The sequence below is a fragment of the Cololabis saira genome, chromosome 2 (assembly GCF_033807715.1).
Source record: "Cololabis saira isolate AMF1-May2022 chromosome 2, fColSai1.1, whole genome shotgun sequence".
Taxonomy (NCBI): Eukaryota; Metazoa; Chordata; class Actinopteri; order Beloniformes; family Belonidae; genus Cololabis; species Cololabis saira.
The window spans coordinates 18,639,693-18,661,905 of record NC_084588.1 but is presented as its reverse complement, the minus strand read 5'-3'; the positions used below and the strand labels follow the sequence as shown (position 1 = coordinate 18,661,905).

At 42.0% G+C, this 22,213-nt stretch overlaps 1 protein-coding gene across 3 annotated transcripts in view; it reads left to right on the top strand.

The window, feature by feature from the left end:
* The window catches only part of gramd2aa (GRAM domain containing 2Aa), a 44,840-nt gene that overhangs the window by 18,359 nt on the left and 4,268 nt on the right, over window positions 1-22,213 (top strand). For 2 of the 3 annotated variants that reach the window (XM_061739411.1, XM_061739421.1), the window contains exons 4-9: window positions 9,064-9,121; window positions 10,871-11,183; window positions 15,864-15,967; window positions 16,531-16,629; window positions 20,633-20,704; window positions 20,795-20,851. In XM_061739411.1, coding sequence (XP_061595395.1) covers window positions 9,064-9,121; window positions 10,871-11,183; window positions 15,864-15,967; window positions 16,531-16,629; window positions 20,633-20,704; window positions 20,795-20,851 — 703 coding nt within the window. The remainder of the gene's footprint in view (window positions 1-9,063; window positions 9,122-10,870; window positions 11,184-15,863; window positions 15,968-16,530; window positions 16,630-20,632; window positions 20,705-20,794; window positions 20,852-22,213) is intronic. The other variant, XM_061739428.1, reaches the window with a different exon arrangement.

Here is a 22,213-nt window from a genome sequence, read left to right as displayed (position 1 = left end):
CAGCGTCTTTGAAGCGTTCACAAACACTAATGGCTGACAACCAGCCTGCCTACAATCTGGGGCATTTGTTGGCGCCATCAGAATTTGTCTGCAACATGAAAATTGGGCTTAAACCCAGGGTAACCTCAAAACATAACACCTTTGTGCTGGTTTGCTAAACCAAATGACGTATGTACACGGCAGTTGTGAAATGATTGAGGTTTCGAGAAGTGCAAATCAAACATGGTTGCCAGAGGAACCAGCTACACTTTTGCGAAATCAGGCACCTCAGTACACGGTGGGATGTGAGGGATGTGCCACTCATTGACATATCTAAGGGATGTGCCATTAATTGGGCTATGCTCTCTTCCATGTGAAATGTCAAGTGCCAAAGCTGACATGTGCTGTACCAACGGAGGTAGGAGAAACTCACTAGACACGCAACAAATCAGAGAAAGGAAGCACGTAACGCAGGCAGAGCAACAACCAGACTAGCATAAACAAAGAATAGGTACAGCAGTGAGTGACTGTTGTCGGTTTTGCAGTTGGAAAAATTAAAATTAAAAAAAACGTCTCCATTGTTATGAACAATTGTTCTGACATCTTCCTGTTTGAATAGTGGCTGTGTGAGTCATCAGATAAAGCCTGACCCCGGCCTGCTGGGACTGGCTCGGTACGTTCTGTACCGATGGAAATGGCTTCGAATGGGAGAAAGATTTCGTGAAATGTCGTCTTGGTAATAAAAAAGCACGATATCACAAGACACCAACAAGGCGGGTCTTCATCTATCTGCATCTACTCTTATTGGATCCTTCTAAAGTTTAAAAGAGTGAGCATTATTATTGACAGACAGACAGACAGACAGACAGACAGACAGACAGACAGACAGACAGACAGACAGACAGACAGACAGACAGACAGACAGACAGACAGACAGACAGATAGATGGGTAGATGTTGCACAATCTGATTTGAATGTTAAAATAAAAAACAGGTGCAATAAAAAATGGCTCAAAAAAAGTTGTGAAATATCTTCCAATCATGATCGGCTTCTACTATATGATTTAGCTCTTTAATTTACGTATTTTACAATAGCAATGTGTTCAGTGGTTGCTGTTTTTTAAAGCGATTTATAAAGAAAGTTGGCTTAGCTATTTTGTTTACATTGCTAGACTTGTCAATAATACTTATAAAACACATCAAATGTACTCAAATGTATGTATCCCCCCCCCTGATGGTCCCTGTATAGCCCCAGTTTCTCCTCCTCCCCTGAAATGACTCCACCAGCGCTCTGGCCACCGATGGGAGGTGTTCGCTTTCTAATTTGGGATTCAATTTAGGATTCTTTGAGCTTGTAATTAGTTTCAGTATTCCGCCTCACAGCCAAGGGCGCTGTCTAACTGGGGCTAAAGCGCATGCGTGAACACACAAACACACTTTCAGCGGGCCACGTTCTGCTTTGCTCACAGGGGAACGAGCTGATTCACAGGTTTGCTTTCAGTGCTGCTTTTGAAACCATGCTCTGCATCAAAGAGAGCTCTTCTCTCTCTGTAAGGGTGTGTGTGTGTGTGTGTGTGTGTGTGTGTGTGTGTGTGTGTGTGTGTGTGTGTGTGTGTGTGTGTGTGTGTGTGTGTGTGTGTGTGTGTGTGTGTGTGTGTGTGTGTGTGTGTGTGTGTGTGTGTGTGTGTGTGTGTGTGTGTGTGTGTGTGTGTGTGTGTGTGTGTCATTGAGCCTCATTATCCCTTTTCTGTGGGACTTAGTTGAAATGCATGACATGATCCAGTGTCATTTGAGCTGTCCTAACACTCAGAGAAGCAACATTTTTTAACTCTGTGTGAAAATGTCAAAAGGCCTGCAGTGCTGGAACCGTTTTCAGGATTAGAGGATTTCCTTTTGGGTCTGCGAATTTCAATTTTCTAAACTTCATTTTGTGGAAATGAAACCATCCATGAATGCATTGCCACATCTTTGTTTATTGTGTTAATAGTGAATGGCATTCTTTACCAAGGGGACCTATTATGAAAAACACGTTTTTTCTTGCTTTAACATATATAAAGTGGTCTCCCCTCAGCCTGCCAACTCAGAGAAGGAGGAAAGCAACCAAATTCTGCAGTGTCTGTACAGCCGCCCGGATGAGCCGTCCAGTGTGATGTGGCTTCTACGAGCCGTTCAGATTCTGCTCCCGTCGTCACGTAACGACGGAGCGATTTACAGAGGTTGGCCTCCGGTACGTGAAACCACGCCCACAACTAACTTTGGCCGGAACAACAACTCCGTCGGCCGGAGCTTCCGCCATTTTTCCCCGCCCACTCAGAATCCCGCATAGAGAAGGAGGTTAGAGAATGGGAAGATAAAGACATGGCTCAGAGACTGAATTTCTAATTTATTTAGCAAGAACAATCAAAAGCTTGTTTTTAAGACATTCAAGGCCTGTTTAAAATAGGTATTAGATGCCATAATAGGCCCCCTTTAACACACCACATTCCCAGCTCTCCTAAAGGAGTCACCCAAATGTACCAGCAGGATCTTCAGACCTGGATCTTGAGTAAAAGAGAGAGAGATGGAGAGTGAGAGCGTAGACTAGAGAGCTAGAGAGCCAGTTAGTTCCCACAGGGCCGCCTGTGTTTTTAATAATCACCCTCTTCTCTCCACCCGAGAGCGTAGAGCTACTGTGCAGCCTATTTATAGGTGAACGCCAGCAGGACGAGAAGCACACATGCACCGTTGTTCACAACATGGTCACAAGACCAAGGGAAGTGTTTTCCGAGAAGAGGATTTCACATCTGGGTCAAGCCACATAAAATAATTAAATGTTGGAGAGGTTAAAGAATGGATAGTTTTTAAATCCTCTAATGACCCGTTTATAGCTCCAAATTACTTTAATTGTGGATGTCTTAGTACTTTTTCTGGTCTCAAATGCTTAAACTGTTTCGTAAGAAGTCTTAGCTTCACATGCGCAACATTTTAGACAGTACTTCTTTTTATTTAGAGTCACAATGAGAACCGGGTTAAACAGAGGAGCAAATGAAGCAAAAATGTAGTTCTGAGTCTTTAAAAATAGCATTTATCTTTAAGTTGAAAGGGAAGTTTAAGACATTTGAGGGTTACCTGTTAACTTGAGGATCAGTATGAATGTAGGTCTTACTATAACCAGAAGGGAATCTACCAGCTTTTAATCTTCACAGCATATGTTTGCTGAAACAGTTGTTGATGGTCATCAGGTGGGAAACGGTTATAACAAGTTTAGACTCCTCCCGTATAGACTCGTATAGATAGAAAATTCGAAACCATCCTTACTCTTCCCCTGGAGTGGTTTTCCAATAAAAAAAATAATTTCAAAAGCAAGGCAGTAAGCAGTAAGATGTCACTGAGGCGGTGCTGGAGTATGAATCAAGTAGCTCCTGGTGAACTGATCTGGCTGTTTCTCTCCGGGTAATCTCTCTTGGCTCTGTCGCGATGTTGCCCACTGAAAACGTCAAGGAGACATGTGTCTTCTTGACACATTGTTCAGTTTTGCTCACAGTCCAAGCGGACCATACTTTTTGTTTTAAACAGGCTCTCTTGCACTCTCATTTGTTGTGAGGCATCCCCCTCCTCCACCAACTCCTCCACCGCCTCCTCCTCTAAATTATCTTCGTGTCAGCGAGCCTCAAAAATGGCATCTCTGAAGCGTTCACACATGACAATGGATGACCACCGACCTGCCAACAAATGGGATCTGGGACATTCGTTGGTGTCCTCAAAATGTTTCTGCATCATGAAGACTGGGATTCAACCCAAAGTGACTTCTAAACATCCACCAAACACTCTCCCATTGATTAATGTTCATCAACGCAACAATGAACAACAGAAGTCCATGGCAGAGCTATAAGAAAGCTAGTGTACTAAACAGAGATCCAAATCAGGCCAGATAAACTTCAGAATTTTATTTAATTTATTGTTTTGCAGATACTTTTCCACAGAAGTTTTCATTTAAAGGCATATTTATGTGTACAAAGTTAAAACGACATTAAAAACTTGGACGCTGGTAAATCCTGACTTTGAACAGCAATGATCTGAAAACACGTCAATCACAGAGATGTTCAGATTTACAGGGTACTGTGACACCACAGACTGAGATCAAAGCAAAATTACCCAGCTGCCCCATCTTTTCCTCCACCCAACTTCACATAATCCAGCATTCACTTCTCTTTCAAAGCGGGTCTTGCAAACCTATAACACCAATTTCAAAAGAAGCACTCGCACCACAGAGAGGAGACGCACCAGGGTATGACGCACCTAAAAAGCTGGCTGCCATAAAATGTGCTGTAAAAACATGTTAAAAATTGAACTGTTGCCCGAAACACTTTGCAGATTTTCCATTGAGACCACAGGAAATGGTGTCAACTTTTAATTAAAGGGTGTGATACGTCTTTGAATGGGAAGCAAAGAGGAAAACATCCAGAGGAAAACAAATGGCTCCAAGGACTCCCCGAGGGCTATGTGGACTAGGGATGAAATGAAAAGGCAGGGTTGGTCATTATGTTAAACTACCATATTCTGGAAGTTCTGTAGAGGTTTGATTGCGCAAGCTGGAAGGCCGGCTACGACAGCATTGCCATAATCAAGGAGGGATATGACCATGGTCTGTGCCAGGACTGGAGCTGCATATTGAGTCAGGCAGTGTTGTTCTTTGAATGTTGCAGAAAGCAAAGTGTCACGACCGAGACACTGACGCAACATGGACAGAGAAGGTTGACTTGACATCCAACATGACACCCAGGTTCTTTGTAAACTTTGTGGGAGTGACAGTAGTAGAACCAATATATATGTCAATATTGAGGCTGAAGGAATGATGGACAGGGATAACCAGGCATTTAGTCTTAGATGGATGGTGATCCTTTATCCATGCAGATATAGGTCAGAGAGGCATGCTGAGATTCGTGCAGAGATTACAGGGTGTCTGGCGGGAATGAAGGGTAGAGTTGTGTATCGTCATAGCACGAGAAGCTGATATGAGAAGCTGTGTGAATGAATAATCTGGCCCAGAGAGGCAGTGTATATGGCAAAGAGAAAGGGTCCAAGTGCTGAGCCTTGGTGCACACCTGTGGAATGGTGATGTAATGAATATACAGTATCTCTGCCAATGGGGTGAAAAAAACATTTTTGACTATAATTCTTATAACTAGCAAAATAGTCCAAAACAATCCTTTTATTTTCATGAATAATTTTCACTTTCTTAGAAATTAGTTTTTGCAGTGTATCTCCTCGTGTAAACTCCATAAATCCTGGGTTTCATGGTCACTCCATTTCTCTGTTCCAATTAGTTTTTTAAGGGCTGTTGTGGACAACTGTAGTTTATACTTGACATGAATTACTTTTAAACCCTTACAAGGCACTAAGGGATGGGCACGCCCTCTGGGGAACTGAGGGCCTTTGCTCTGGCTTGGTAATTTGACCCAAGCCTTGGTGAGGTTAATGATGTTTACAAGTTTTATGTTCCTTTTTTTTGCAGTGGTGAGTTCTGGTGTTGCACCATCACATTCGGCCAATTGTGGTATATTTATGTCACCTAGACCCATCAGTGCAGAGGTATGGCCCCTGACCATACAGTAATGCCACAGATGGTTTGATGTATGCTAATATACTCTGCAAAATACCGCTGCAAAAAAATAAAAGAAACTTCAAGAACAGCAGTCAGCTGTTGCACAAAAAAAGTAAAGTGAAGTTCCTCAGATTCATGTGGTTTAGTGGTGGTTGTGTCACAGTTCAGATCTGTTGTGTTGTGCTTGGATTGTGGTGGCTCGTTTTCACTGGACCCAAACTGGGTCATACTGTAGGACAACAACCCAAACACACATGGAATTGTTAAAGAAGAAGGAGGATGTTTCAGAAAGTTTGAGTCAAAGTCCTGAGCTCAATCCCATTTAAAACGCTGAGGAAGACCTCAAATGAGCAGGTCGTGTGAGTAAAAACACCAACACCACAGTTGAATGAGTCGCAGATATTGCAGCAAAGCTCTCTGAAAATATGTCACGTTAGAGTCAGTGAAGGTATTTTTTACTGACTGGAATTTTTTGCTTTTCATCTACTTGCAGACCTTAAGTGGAAATCTGCACAAGTAGAGTAGTCCACAGCCTTCACTGTCAGTCATGACAGCCTAATATATGATGCACTAAATGTAAATTAGTTGAAGTGACTACAAATATTATGCAGGAGAGCTGGCAGCGCTGTCACAACTGCATCGACACGCAGTAAACAACAAGCCAAGTGTGTCTCACACACAGCAGCCAATCCCTGCTGCTCTTTGACACTTAAACCCTGCTTAGATCTTTTTCTAGGCTGAGCTGTGGATCACTCTCACTGTACAGTCACAACAGACGCAATGGGATTCAACAAACGAGAGCGAGCCAAAGAAGTGCTTGATAACAGCCCCAGAAAACCAAAAAACCCACTATTAGTCAGAGGATTCTTTGTATAATGTTAATAAATGACTTGGACTATCTCGTCAGATTTTGTATTGTAGTTTTTGTTCTTGCATTAACTCACATGTTTAACAATTGTACTGTGCACTCTGTCAGAAAAATCAACATATCCCTGACATTACAATGCTGGCATCACTGTGACATTCCCGGCAGTCAGAGGTAGTCACTATGACAAGAGGAAGAGAGGCAGCCAAGAGCTGTTAAAGGAAAGAGGTCAAAGCCACAAGAGGACACTGACAGTCCTGCTGCTACGAGAGGACGATTTTAACATAATGACCGGCCATGCCATTTCATCTCAAAAGTTCTCTCTCTTGTGACTGATAGCTCTCCGTTCACAGACATTTCCACCGGTTCAGAACGTGTCCAACGAGTCATACAGGTGCATTCAACTATTAAAAAAAAAAAAAAATCTATTTGCTAAAACTGACAACAGTCACCAGTGTTCTTACTCCATGTCACGACGTCTTGGATGTCTGTCTCAATAGTAGACTGGATGTCGCTCTCTGATTGGTTGTACGTTTATCTGTTTGGGTCCTGAACCAGTTTCTTCTGCGCTCTTTGGTGTAGGTTCCTGGAAATAAAAGTTGAATCCAGAGAAGCTAGACTAATTATTAGGGCCCGAGCACTGACAGCGCGAAGGCCCTATTGTATCTGTAGGAATTTTTTTCCTTGTTTTTTTTTTTTTTTTTCCGACGAAATGAGGGCCTTTTTGCCCCCCTAAACGTGCCGCAAAAGTCACAAAATTTTGCGCACAAACCAGGCCTGGCGAAAAATGTGATATTTAATGGTTTGCATTAATGGGCGTGGCCTAATGGCTCAACAGCGCCCCCTAGAAAAATTTGTACATCAAGTCCCACAATACGGTTTGACGTACATGCACGAAAATCGGTACAGACCTGTATCATGTCGCAACTTAAAGAAAAGTCTCTTGGCCGAAACCGAACAGGAAGTCGGCCATTTTGAATTTATTGTGTAATTTTGGCGCAATTTATGCCATTACTTCGGCAGTTAATGCGCCCCCCCCTTCATCTGATTGGTCCATATTTGATAGTTCCTACCTAAAGAGTCATGGGTGGTGTCATCTGACTTAGTTTTGAGTTCTTTACTTTTATTGGTGAAAATTGCACGTGCGAGGGCCCTTTCATCGCTGCTTGCAGCTTTAATTTGTATTGTTTCCTCCCCGACCCCAAAAACATCTATTCGGGTTTAATTGGCAAATGTAAATGGGCCTAAGCAGTGACAGTGTGGTTGTTGGTCTCTGTTATGTCTCTGACAACCTGTCCAGGGTGAACCCCATCTTTTGCCCAAAGACAGCTGGGATAGACACCAGTCAACCCCTTGACCCTGAATAGGAAGTGGCAGATATGAATATGGGATGGATGGATTTTGTACCTGGACAAAACCCACACAAGCACAAACTTGAAACTTCACACAGAAAAGCCCCAGCCAGGGTTCAAACCAGGAACCAGTGATCACCACCACCGGCCTCACTGGCCCGTCTGTTGTATTTGTGTTTATTTGCTGAAGGGTTGAAGAAATTAACAAATTACATCTAGGTTTTTGTTGTTTTTTTTTTAGAATAAAAGTCTTATTGTTGGAGTAAAGGACTCCAGCTGTGGTGATGTGAGAGAAGTGTGTAGCTGTTTAGTGTATCACAACATTATCTGGTTATTGTTCAAATTTCTTTAACTGTATTTTTTGACCTGACATTTTGAGAGAAGTGGCTGCGATGACGAGGATGAGTCGGTGGGTTTGGTAAACAGAACAGTCTCCTCGTCCTCAGCTGGACACCGTAACGATATCAAGCCTCACATTTGATAACATTCTTTTATGCAAAATACTGGAACTAGCTTCCACTGAATGAGATCGTTCATCACTGTGCATGTGGAGCTGCAGTTTGCCAGTGTGAGCGTTTTATCGGTCTCTCCCAGCAGCAGCCTTTTCATATCAGCATCGTGTTACATCTCACTGTGCTCACTTTCCATCACCTGGCACCCCCAGAGTGACACTGGAAGAAAGGACACTCTGTCACCTTCCTTCAAAACACCTTTACACTCTGTCTTTTTTGTTGCGCGCATGCCGTCCTTCTCAAAGCATCTTCTTTTCCTGGCATCTAGGTCCGATTAGAGTGAGTTTTATCCAGCTGGTTGATTGTGTCTGTCTTAGCAAGTATCACGCTGTGACATCTGCTGCACTGCTCTGCCTAATCATCCGGAGGCGAGCCTGATGCTGCTGATGTGAGTGCGCTCATGTGCTATCAAAAGGGCGACTGATAATCTCCTGGCGCGGTCACCACTGTGTCCGCACAGCTCTCTGTTTCTCTTTTATTGGGCGTTTTGTGACAACTTTCGACTCCGGGCACATGGAGTTGATTAATTGGTCACGTGGAAGTGTCGACCCAGCTGGGATTTCCATTCAGCTGCACATGCATCCACGCGTACTGTACATGTGCACGAATGCTAGCCCCCTGTCTTATCACGACCAGATGGAGGTTCAAACCAGGGGAAACAATAGTGTGGTTGATGGATGTCTATTGTAATAGATGCTATATAAATAAAATTGAATTGAAATTGAATGGATGCTATTGTTTAAATTAAGTTTATGTTCTTCTTACATCACAGGTTTCAGCTGATTGAAGACCTGTCCTATGAAGATGTGAAGAAATGTTACAGGGGCTCGGTGAGTTTTGGACCCTCTTTGGTCACTTGAACCTTTTTTAAAAAGCACATTTCCTGTTTACACATGTTGGAGACTGACAATGTACTTTGAGAATCTGAAATTCTTACCAAAGGAGTTGTTGTTGAGGCACTATGCAGATGCCTAATCTTTTGAATCTCATAAACCATAAACATTTTATTCACAACAAAACATTAAAAAAGCTTTTCTGAAAACATATTTGCTCAATCTGAATTTGGTGGCAGCATCGCATCTCAAAAAGGTTTGGACACGCTTAGCAAGACAGTAAAAAGGATGTGATTCTACAGAGAAACATCTGGATGAACATCTGTCAACTAATTATGTGAAGCTGGGAATAGGTCAGAAACATGATTGGGTATTTTTTTTAATTTATTTTAAAAAGAAAATAATCCTCGAGTCTTGTACATTTAAAAAATGGACAGAGGTTAAATAATCTGTGAAAAATTGTTTCTACAATTTATGAAACAATTTCAGAATAACATTTCTCAGGATAAAGTCGTGAAGACTTTGAATATCTCATCACCTACAGGACGTAAAATCATCAAAGGAACACAAGAATCTGAAGGAATCTCTGTGTGCTGGGGAGAAGGTCAAAAATCTAAACTGGATGCCATCCTCAGACCGTCATGCAGCACTCCGTTAAAAACAGACATGACTCTGTCACAGAAACACAGAGTCAGGAAAACTTCTGGGAATCATTGTCTGAGATGTGCTTCAACATCCACGAATGCAGCTTAAAAATCTACCATGTAAAGAAGAAGCGTATGTGAGCATGACCACGGAAAGTCACAGTTTTCTCTGGGCCAAAGTTCAATAGAAATGTGCCGGAAGCAAAATGGAACAACTGTTTAACAGTTGTTTAACATTCAATATGTTTCCTATGTTCTGTTGTGAATGGGTTTATGAGATTTGCTAAACTTTCCAAACGCAGTGTTCCAACATTTTTTGAATACCAATTGAAATAAAACAATTACTCCACAACTAATCAGATAATACAATTTCACAATGAACTCCGTCAGCACTGCAGGCAGTCTTATATGAGCATCAACTCAGTGGTGGATGAGCTCTATCTGTTACTGTAAAATCCTGTAAACTCTCTAGTCCTGACAGCAGGAGCGCTCTCTCTGGCATGAGCTATAAATAGAAAAAAACAAAACCCGATCTGGCACAGAACAACAGACTTAGCAGATCCGAGTTAAAGCAGTGATGGATGAGATACAGAGGAGGGCAGAAAAACAGGGAAAGATGCTGCTGGAACAGAGGCATCGGAGGATGGAGGATGGGGAATGAGAGAGAGAGACATCTTGTGCATGAAGGGATGGAAATCTAAGATTATTTTCTCAAAAGCGAGACATTTAGAGAGGAGAGGGAGTCAGGCAAAGGAAGGACTTCGAGTGAGGAGTACCTGTGTGTGAGCCTTTTCTTTTTTCAGCTGCTAGCGACGAAGGGCAGCGTGTGTGTATGTGTGTTGAAGGAAGGACGTGAAGAGGGAGGGAGTCAGCGAGGAGCCACAAACTGTAGAGTCACTGTAGGTGGATTTGAGACAGAAAGAGAATCTTTGCTGCTGAGAAAGAGCTCGGCGGCTGTAACTGATGCGTTTGCTGCTCTGTCGTGCTTGTGTGTAGTAGGCGTACGCATTAGAGCTAGGTGTGTGCGCCCGTGCTCGTAGCTGCAGGTAGACTAGAGGTAGATGTGGAAGTCCTCCAGTACTGATCGTCGGCAGGGGAACAGTGTGTGTCTTGCAGCGGTTTGCTCCAGGCCTTGGATGTGCGCGAGTGTGTGTGTGAGTACGGTGCCACGGTGCTGAGCCTGGTGCAGAGCTCCCGGCCGCTGAGGGAGAGGGTGGCGCCGAGCGGAGCCGGAGTGGCCGGAGTGGCTGGAGGTGGCGGAGGAGCCGGTGGGGCTGGTGCTGTGCAGGCAGGCCGCTCCACCAAGGAGCTGCTCATGACTCTGCCCTGTCCCTCTGCACAGACTGTCAGCAAGTACAACTCGCAATACCACAAACTGTTCCCATGCGTGCCCAAGGATGAAATTCTCATGAAAGGTACTGTGTTTCCTGCTCTTCTTTCTTTGACTTGCTGTCAACTACTTTTATTCTCTGTTTATGTCTTCGTCAAAAGCTGCTAATATGTAAGTACAACATTAAACATTTCTGAGAAATGTGGACTGTTGGTTCTGTTTAGTGGCGAAGTTTGCATGTTGACAGATCAATCATTATTGAAGTACTTGAAGTTAATGGGGACCTATTATGGCATAATACCTATTTTAAACAGGCCTTGAATGTCTTAAAAACAAGCTTTTGATTGTTTTTGCTAAATAAATTAGAAATTCAGCCTCTGAGCCATGTCTTTATCTTCCCATTCTCTAACCTCATTATTTATGCGGGATTCTGAGTGGGCGGGGCTATGATAATGAGGCACTGTGCTGATTGGCTGCCTGAATGACACGATACACCGCTATGAAAAAATGGCGGAAGCTCCGGCCGGCGGAGTTAGTTGTGGGCGTGGTTTCATGCATGACAGGCCAACCTATGTAAATCGCTCCCGTCGTTACGTACCGACGGGAGCAGAATCTGAACGGCTCGTAGAAGCCACATCAGACTGGACGGATCATCCAGGCGGCAGAATTTGGTTGCTTTCCTCCTTCTCTGAGTTGGCAGGCTGAGGGGAGACCACTTTATATATGTTAAAGCAAGAAAAAAAGTGTTTTTCATAATAGGTCCCCTTTAATGTTTCAGTTTTTTTTACCTGATTATTTTTCATGTTATCAGGTAAATGTGTGAAGACAGGTTCCCTTTGTCACCCTCAAACACCCAGAAATGGTCACAAATATTCCTGAAAAACAGAAAAGAAATGTTAGACAGAAAAAAGAGACTTTTATTTTATAACCCTCTGCAGTGTTTATTTTATGTCACATTATTACAGGTTTTTACCTCACTGAATATTCTGTCTTTCTAGACATGTTTCATTGATAAGATGCTTCCAGCTATCTGTTATCTACATCTGTTTATTCATATTCGATCCTATTGCGGTAATAAGAAACAAATTTTTAAGTATACAAATATATTTTTTCACGTTTCATTTCTCTCGTTCTTCACTCACATTAGCAGCACTGAGATGCTACGACCACGAAGTGAAACCTGAACTTTTACAGAAATAACCAACTTTTTTTATTTCCCAAACTTAAACAATCTCTTAACACATGATTTGATAAAGTTCATTTTGTCCATGGCTTTACAATTTAATTTGCTAATTATTTTTGTCTGATGAATACGAAAGGAATCGCCGAAACATGTCAGGTATTTAAAAAACCTAAATATTCTTGTCCAACAAAAAGAATTAGCAAATTAAATCTCTAACACAGTTTCAGTGCAATTTAAGATCAATTGATTGTGGCCAGTTTGCTTGGTAAAACAAGGCAGAAGATAAAATACTGGAGATGTGGGACGCAGCAGCAAGAGCATGCTAATAAGCTCATTAGCGGTTGAGGCATCGGTTTGTTTATCTCGGCAGGCAAAACACTTGTAAATATAGTTTGCTGGTGCTGCTTGTAATCTTAAACAATAAAATGACCTGGTTTCATAACATGGCCATGAGCTAAATCAAGGTTTTACACATTACTAACCTGAAACTAGAAAGGAGGTGGTGTCACTGATGGATATGATGAGTCACGATAACATCTGTGCGACTGCTTCAGGGTACATTTCTGAGCAGATTGTGGCTGTTTATCAATAGCAATAATATCTAGTTTAGGGTCGGGTAGTTCAACTCAGGAGGATGCAAGCTGGATGCAGCTTCACTGGCAGGAACACACAATGAATGTAGGTGAAGTAGAAGCTGCAGATCGTGGGCCTCATTCTGTCAGTGTATTGATGCTTTTCCTCAGAGCTCCACACAGCACTACTGCTACGTTATCAGCCGGTGGAGTAAAAGTTAATGACTATAACAAAACCCAGAGTCTGCCTCTGTAGTCTTGAAATCGTGAAAGAAACGACACAAAATGTAATCCAGGGTGTTTTTTTTTCCTTAAGTATTCTCAGCAAAAGATCAGGCATAATTTAAGGTGAAGAAGAAAGAGGGAAGCCTTGCGTTCACGTCCGTCACCACAGTCGTAATTTTCAAAGACGTCTGGCTTGCACTAACAGGGACTATGTGAAACAGCAGATGCAAATGCACCCATCCTGTCTATACCTTGAATTAAACATGTGGATGAGGCCTGAAGCGGATCTGAAAATATACAAATCCATGCGATTTATTACTGAACACAAGTCCACCGGTCACATCCAATCACTGCCAGGAAAACAAAAGAAAAACAGAATTGGGTGTCTTGAACCCTGCAGTGTGGATATCTGTCGCCTCTACCACGATGTGCAGCATCCGTCTGCGAGCCATCTTATAACCATCAATGATTATCACTAATGTGTGACACAGTACCATGAACACAGCAGTCACGAGAGACTGAGAGTCATGAGAGAATGTGGTACACATTATGTAGAATGCGTACCATTGTAGCATGCAACATAAATGAGGAATTGGATGGGTCCTATTTCAGGGATATTTCTAGTGTGTGCTGCACCAGTCTACCTCACAGGGTATATCCCACAATGCAATGCACCAGCAATGTGCAGAATAAGCTGTATCTGTACGGTTACTGTGCACTGTGTTATACTGGCTTAAAAAAAGAGTCACAACTGCCAGTTTAAGTAAAAATGGTATGGGGGTATTATTGTTCCAATATTATTTGTGTGTGCGTAAAAAGGATGTGTCCATGTTATAACGATTCGTATTCGTAATGATAAACATTTGTATGTAAATAAAAAAGTTGTACCCAAAATTCTGCTGTCACACACATGATTGATACATTATTAGGGTTAGGATTGTTTTTATGTGAGTATGAATCTAAAAGCTGTGAGTGCAAAGTCTTGTGAATACAACTCTAATTTCTACGACTACGAGTTTTCACTGTGAACACGAATTCAAGTTTATGGGTACGAGTCGAAAAACTGTTGTAATGACGTCACAGGCAGGTCACAGCATAGACATATATACGTAGACGCCCCATCGAGTGCGTCTGCGAGTGAGCCAACTGCCACATCCAATATGGCGTCAAAGTCGCCGCCATATTGGATGTGGCAAGACTGCGCTGTAAACTAATACAAGTAAATGGACTTATTTTAATAAAGCGCCTTTCTACAAAGAAATTTACTTTTTACGTCTCATTTATTCATTCACACACGCACTAATATACTTGGGAAACAGTTAGGCACCAAATATAATATATTTAATTTTCTCAGATGGCAAAAATAAGAACTTTATTGATCCCACATAGGAGTAATTCATGTTGTATCAGCTATAGAGAACAAGGTAGTGCCGAAAAACAATATAATAATAATAATAATAATAATGATGACTTGGATTTATATAGCGCCCTTCAAGGCACCCAGAGCGCTTTACATAGATCATTATTCATTCATACACATTCTCTCTGGTGGTGGTAAGCTACAATTTGTAGCCACAGCTGCCCTGGGGCAGACTGACGGAAGCGTGGCTGCCATATCGCACCAAACGGCCCCTCCGACCACCACCAACATTCATACACATTCAAACGCATTCACACGGGGCAAGGTGGGTAAGGTGTCTTGCCCAAGGACACTACGACAGCAAACTGGGACAGAGCGGGATTCGAACCGCCGACCTTCCGATCATTGGACGACCCGCTCTGCCACCTGAGCTACTGCCGCCCCCAAATATATATATCCCCCCTCACAAAAATAAAATAAATAAATAAATAAAATGGAGCCTAACTGAGTTAATTTTTAACTTCATTAGTCGTGTTTCAATGACACTTTGTCACAAAAGAAAAGCAAAGCTCTGAATTTACGATAAAGGAAGCGCTGCTAGGTGTTTCCATTGAAATGTGTTTTTATCTGCGTGAGCGTACTGTAACTCTGGTCCTGCGAGAAACTTTGAAGAAGATGGACAAAAACATCTTTAGTCTTTGACAAATTATTGCAACTGCTATTGAGAAAATAGTCCGATGATGAATGCAGCAGATGATCATTCAAATGATTACTTGGAGGCAAAGCCCTTATGTAATGCAGTAATGATTAATGTGTTAAAGCACAACTACATCGCATTAATGAGCCCAAAAACAGCTGGAAACTAGATTTTGAAAGCGTTTCCATTACACTTTTGTGATGAACAGGATCATTGAAATGTCTGAAAAAAACCAGCTTGTGAAAGTGTAAAAAAGGTTTATACGACATTTGGGAGTCTTTTCGAATTACAGAAAATTATTTTCTTTTTTGATATTAGGGTTTTGGGCAAATGTAGGGGTAATGTACCTGACTGTTTACTTGAATAAGCAGTTGATTGTTGATAAAACAGCAAAACTACAAACAGTGGTGTAACCTGTACTTATGTGACTCGTGTAACTTCAAACATCCACTTCTAGAAAGTGTTTCCTGGAAATCCCGACCGCAGCGTCAACACTCCCTAAAGGGTGACACCACAGCTGAGCCAAAATTCACTCCTCGTTCACTCATTCACACCTTCCTCCAGGATGGAGAGATTCTTGTTAATCTCCATATCTGTCAGCTGTCGAGTTACGTGCCGATTATTTTGTTGCATGTAAAGGGAAGCAAATGGGATGGTGGGACTGTAAAACACACCTTTCTGCACAGTGTTTGCAGTTATTGAGGTCTGTGTTGCCTCTTCTTCCTCAGTGTACTCCTGCGCCCTTCTCAGAGACATCCTTCTACAAGGCCGCCTGTACATTTCCAGAAACTGGTTGTGTTTCTATGCCAACCTCTTCGGCAAGGACATCAAGGTAAGAGCGACTGACGGACAGATTTGTAAAGTCAAACTGACTGAGGAGCTTGAACCGAGTGAATTACGGTCACAGTCTGACATCTCATATCCCAACTTGACAAATTATTTTACCGGAAGTCCGTCAGGATTATGAGCTGACTTCAAGTTTCCCCGTCTTAAACCTTCCCTTGTGTAAATGCCGTTTCACAAATATTTACTGTGAAATATTATCCCGAGAGCTCGTTGGCTTACTCGACCTTTAACTTTAAACCGCCGATGGGATTTTTCTCTTTGATGTCGGGCACTGTACCTTTTCCTTCATTTCCTTGAAACCAGACCTCTCCTGAGATCTCGGTGACAATAAGCTTCTTATTCAGACTGCATTCTTCACATTCTGTCTCAACGAGACACTTTACATGTTCCCAACTGGCTTTCACCAGGAGCTTTTCTTAGGCCTGCCACCACGTTCTCATGTCATGATGGTTTTTACAGCTTATTTTCTTTTTATATTGTTTTTATATTGTCATACTGTCCCTATGAATGTTATTTTCATGCCTATTTTGTGTGTTTCTTCCTGCTCAGGTGGCGATCCCTGTTGTTTCTGTGAGGCTCGTGAAGAAACACAAAACAGCTGGCCTTGTGCCCAACGGTTTGGCAATCACCACAGACACCGGCCAGAAGGTACACACCGTTATCACGCTCCCTCCAAACTGGAACACTCGTTCTGAGTGGCGCAGCGTGGATGTATGATCCCGGAGAGCTGCGATGGTGCAAAAAATAAAAAACTATAAAAGCAGAGCAAAGTAGAAAATGTCAGTGATGGGTATTTTTTATTTATTTATTTATTTATTATTTACTACTTAACTCACACCAGTTTCTCATGAAGTGACAGATTTTAATTTTACGATGTCCAATAAGCAACATTAGCATGGATTTATATCTGGGTAAATGAACCATTTCTATGCTTAGGAGAAAAGGGGGAGGGGGGGGGGGGGGGGGGTCATTCATTTTCAAGGATGATTTGGCAAATAAGGGAGATTTTATTTACAGGAAAAAAATTAATTAAACTGGGAGTTTTGAAAAACCTAGTAGATGTCTCAAAGTTCTGCAGAAGTCATTCAGAGGACAACAGTACGTGTGTTTTCCTGGTGCACAGTCGTACTGAACCGGAGCAACATCAAACATTAAAGTCTACGATATATTTAACGTATACTTTACATAATTGGGATATTTGCAGGTGACCTGATGATTTTTCTCGTTATATCCGGTAACACTCTATCACACAAATGATTCTTTTTTTTTTTTTTTTTTTTTTTTTTTTTTTATGCCTTGTCTGCACACATATTAATGATTGATACCATGAAGGTAGAAACCAAAGGTATATATATGTGCATTATTACTATATTTAATATCTATACATATATATACGCATACATATGCGTACACATACATAAATATACACATACAAACCCAGTGATTTTTTTTTTTTTGGGGTGGGGGGGGTGACGACATCCACTGCCAATCCAGGAAGCAGGAACACACGGAGACACACGTCAAGCACTGGAAATCTGCAACAAAAAAACCACAAACAAAACACGAAATGACACACAAATGATTCTTAAGAAAATGAAGAAATCCTCTCTTCCAGCATCGCTGTGAAGATCTAGAGTAGTTAATGGCTTGCACTTCCTGCAGAACCTGGATTAATACTGACACCTTTGTCAGCCCTTTCTACAACTGCTCAGGTGATCTTCCTCTCAAGAAGATCCACTAGAAGGTGATGTTAGAATGGGTCGACCCAGAAACATTGCATGCAGAGTTAGGTGAGATAATCTGTGGCACATCATATTTCAGGCATCAAGGGGTCAACTAATCTAAAAACCTTCCTGCTTCTAAAACATTTGATTGAAGTGTCTCTAACATCACAACCACACAGCTTATTCAGCTGCAGCTACCTGTAAGCCCTTTCCATGGATCTGAGAGCTCATAGGAGCCCTTAGTGCAGCACAACATGGTATGAACATCCTGCAGTATGAGCAGGTCTCCTGTTTCTTTGTAACAGCTTTAGGAATTCTCTGAATGACTTTCACTCTTTTAGGCAGTATTGGTCTGCCCTCAGCAGAGATAACACACCCCCACGAAATGTGACTTGTTGCTGCACAAACTGACCTCTGCAGCCAAGTGTTTTAAAAGCGTTATTGTGTCAGCCTCACACTGGTCACGTGTAGGGCACGCCAGCAGCACGTCATCTGTGCAGTACCAGGGGTCAACACCAGAGGGCCTTTTTTTTTTTCAAAGCAGCGTTATATATCGTAGGTGGCTCACAGTAACCTTGACAGAGATGAGTGAAAGTCCAAGGTTCAGCTTTGAATTAAAAGCAAACCTAAACGGACTAGCAGGATCTACAGGCACACTGAAAAAAGTATTTGCAAAGACCACTACAGAAGAAACATTTAGCTGAATTAGGAATCTGTGTCACAATTGTGTACAGATTAGAAGGGTACGCGCCAGAATAGCTTTACGAGGCCGCTTGCAAATCTTGAATGAATCGCCACTCTGTTGGTTAGCTTTTATCACGTGGTCTTTCACAGGAAATATAGGTGTGTAAACAGGAGTATTTGGACATTTTCTGTTGCATCTGAAACACATCTGGCCTTCATTACAACAAAACACAGTCACTGTTAATTTAGAAGAAATCATCCTCTCAAACTGCACAACCACAGAGACAAAAACGAATCAATATTTGCTGCCAGCCAATCATCAAATGATCAAAACAACAAATAATACCTCCTTTCCACCTCAGTTTAGGTTTATTCTAATATGATTCAACTCACGTTAAGTAATTTAAATTCACTTTTTTTTTTTTATTTATTTATTTATTTATTTCGTGCATGGTGGTCAATCTACACACCCATGACCGAAAAGGAGCGGGACGAAGACAAGTCTTATTTTACCTGCCCCTTATTAAATACCAAAACAAAAAGAACAGTCAATGTAACCAATATTTACAAAAATATACACTTAAATCGAACCAACCACAGATATTAATAATACTGCTTAAGTCCCAGTCTATTCATGATCATACAACTTAAATATTTTATCTTTATACATTTTTTTGAACCTAAGTAAATGTGTGCATTCCTTTAAATCATTCTGTAGAGAGTTCCACAGTTTTACTCCCACAACCGATGTACACATCTGCTTAAGAGTGGTCCTTGCATGCTGATGTTTGAAATTATATTTCCTTCTATGTTCTATATCTTCTGGATTTGAAAAAACAAACAACTGCTGTAGATTACTTGGTAATACTTTTCTTTTTTCCCTATGCATAACTAATAATGTCTGTAACTCAACTATTTCTTTAAATTTAACTTTACCTTAATGTTTATAAGCATAGACAGTTCATTTTCCTCTACTAAAACCTAAAATAGTGGTTTCCACCAGTTATGGTTCTCTAAATATAGTCATGCCCAGGGATTTGCCAGGTCTTAACTCGGCGTTGCCGTGACAGGTCAAGTGATCTTGAACAGGTCAGGTGATCTTAGCCCTAATGATCCAAAATAAGCTGGATTGAGGCCACTTATTAACATCACTGCAGAAGGAACTTTCCGGATCGGTTTTAACTCAGGCTTCAGCGGTTTAACTCCTCTATATACTATGTGTATGTACTATGTTGCCAGCAGGACAGACTCTCTTCTGAAGGAGCAGTTTTAGCCCCAGACACAGGGACATGTGAGACGTGTAGTAACAGTCTCTCTCGGCTCATACTGCGCAGCGCCACGTTGCAAATGGGAGGAATGAGCAGGTCTGGAAAGCTCCTGGAATAACGTGATGACAGGCGGCTGCAGGCTATGCCTGCCGTCAATCAAAAGACCACTCCCCAGGAATTTAAAATGTGGTCCAAAATGATCCACTCCCCGCGCAGTTGCCATGGATGTTACATCGACTTATTTACACCAAAACTGTTTTTAGCACGTTAGTTTGTGCTGTGAAGTTTTGACCAGGGGGATCAGGGGAGACTAGCTCCTGGCAGGCGGTGTTGGGGAGGTGCATTTTATTTTAACTTCTGGATTGGACTCAACCTGGAAAACCTTTGATGAACAGAACTGGTCAAAAACTACTGGTACTGTTTGCACGATAGATCCTTTATGAGCACCTCCTGAAACACAGCAGCATGCATGAAGGTCAGAATTATATCTGCAACCTGTCACTGACCTACCTTCTATAATTTAGTATGAAGGGATAAACTGGAACAAACACGTAATTCAACAAAATCCGCTTGTGTGTTCCAGATTAAAGCTTTTTGATTTCCTAAAACGATTGGGTTTTTTACCAGAAAACTCTTGTTTTTTTGTTTTTTTTTTTTGTTGCCCCTTTATCTTGATGTTGTGCTGCACACAGACATTCATATATTCATCTGCATCTTTAAATGTGGTGAATGGATGCGGCACCGATGCAAATCTTATGGATCCTTGTGTGATCCATGGAGAGACGATGCTGAGGTTTATAACCCCGATACGTTGGATGTTTGCAGATCTGGGTTAAGATTGAAAACAGAAAATGTTTTGCCTTTCATATCCACTCATCTTGTTCCTGTTTTTAACTGAAACCCTTTAAATCTGTGTGAATAATGAGAAAGTCATCCCATTTACAGGATTTCTGTTTCTCTCTTCTATGTCCTCAGTATGTATTTGTGTCTCTGCTGTCAAGAGACAGCGTGTATGATGTCCTCCGCAGGATCTGCACGCACCTGCAGGTCAGCAAGCACCCACGTCACGCTTAAATCTTGTTTGTTCATGCACTGGGTGTCGTATGTGTCGGTTACAGAGGTGCTTTCTCTGTCCAGGTCAACGGGAAGAGTCTGAGCTTGAAGCAGTTCATGGAGGAGCCGACTTTATCACTGGTGAGTGAGAACAGATCGAGGGCCTTTTATCAGCCACAGGGTTACAACCCGGCTCGTTGGGCTGCGACACAAAAAGGGAAAAGTCAAAGTATTTATTATTAAAAATGAATAACAACAGTTAAGAAACGTGAAGGACACGGTGTCATCAGTAACGTGTCAAACAGCAGCCAGATTGGTGAGTCTGGTGTGATTCGCGCCATGGAATTACATCCACACCCTCGCAGGTGCAGACATGAGGCAACTACTCCCATCACAGTAGCTGCGCTGCTGCTGCAGAGATGCAGGGGGGCGCAGCAGAGTTTACACATTTAACATATTCAGGTTAATGGAACTTAAACGTGTCGGGTGAAGAGAGGACAGCAAAGGTCGACTTCAGACCAGCGGGCAGAGTCATCGATCATTCTTTCACAGCCGCAGCCTTGCAGAGAAATATTTCCAGAGTCGGCAAGATGCTATCGAAGGGCTTCCTGAAGTCACCTTGTGTGTGTGTGTGTGTGTGTGTGTGTGTGTGTGTGTGTGTGTGTGTGTGTGTGTGTGTGTGTGTGTGTGTGTGTGTGTGTGTGTGTGTGTGTGTGTGTGTGTGTGTGTGTGTGTGTGTGTGTGTGTGTGTGTGTGTGTGTGTGTGTGTGTGTGTGTGTGTGTGTGTGTGTGTGTGTGTGTGTGTGCGTGCGCGCGCGCGCGCGCGCGTGCGTGCGTGCGCGTGCGTGCGTGTGCGTGTGTGAGGTACAAGCTGCTCTGCTTCAGAACAGCTTTCTTTTTTTTTAAATGAATAATTAGGTTTTCGCTGCTTTTCACTGACCACGCTCCAACCCAGAAAGATAATATTTAAACAAAGACAGAGGTTGTTTGTTATGTCGCTGCTGAAATATGATGAGGCTTTTACGGAGCTTTAGTTTTTTTCACCGCTGCCACATTGTGATTGGTTTGGTACCGGTGGGAATGGCGGTACCCGACCCGTTTCACAAGATAAACTTAGTGAAATGATTGAATGTCTCTGGCCAGGCCAGAGATGAGATGAGATGAGATGAGTTATGTTCCTTCCTGTCATATTGAGGGATAAAAAAAGTCATAATTTCTTCCTTAAAACAAGCTGTTTTATTTTTTATTTTTGTAATTGTAATAACCTTTTTAAGTTTAGTTTCAGTACAGGCTTCTAGATGATAAGCAGCTCTCTGAAGTGTGAAGATGAACTGGACGCCCCGTAACCATAAGCTTCACTGACTAGTAACTCCATCAATAGATAACAAACATTTGCCAATTCATTATATTTATTGATTATGGAGCTTGTTTGCATTGATAACATAGACTTGATTGTCTATTAAAGGGTGACAAACCACAAACAGAAATAATTTACATCAACAA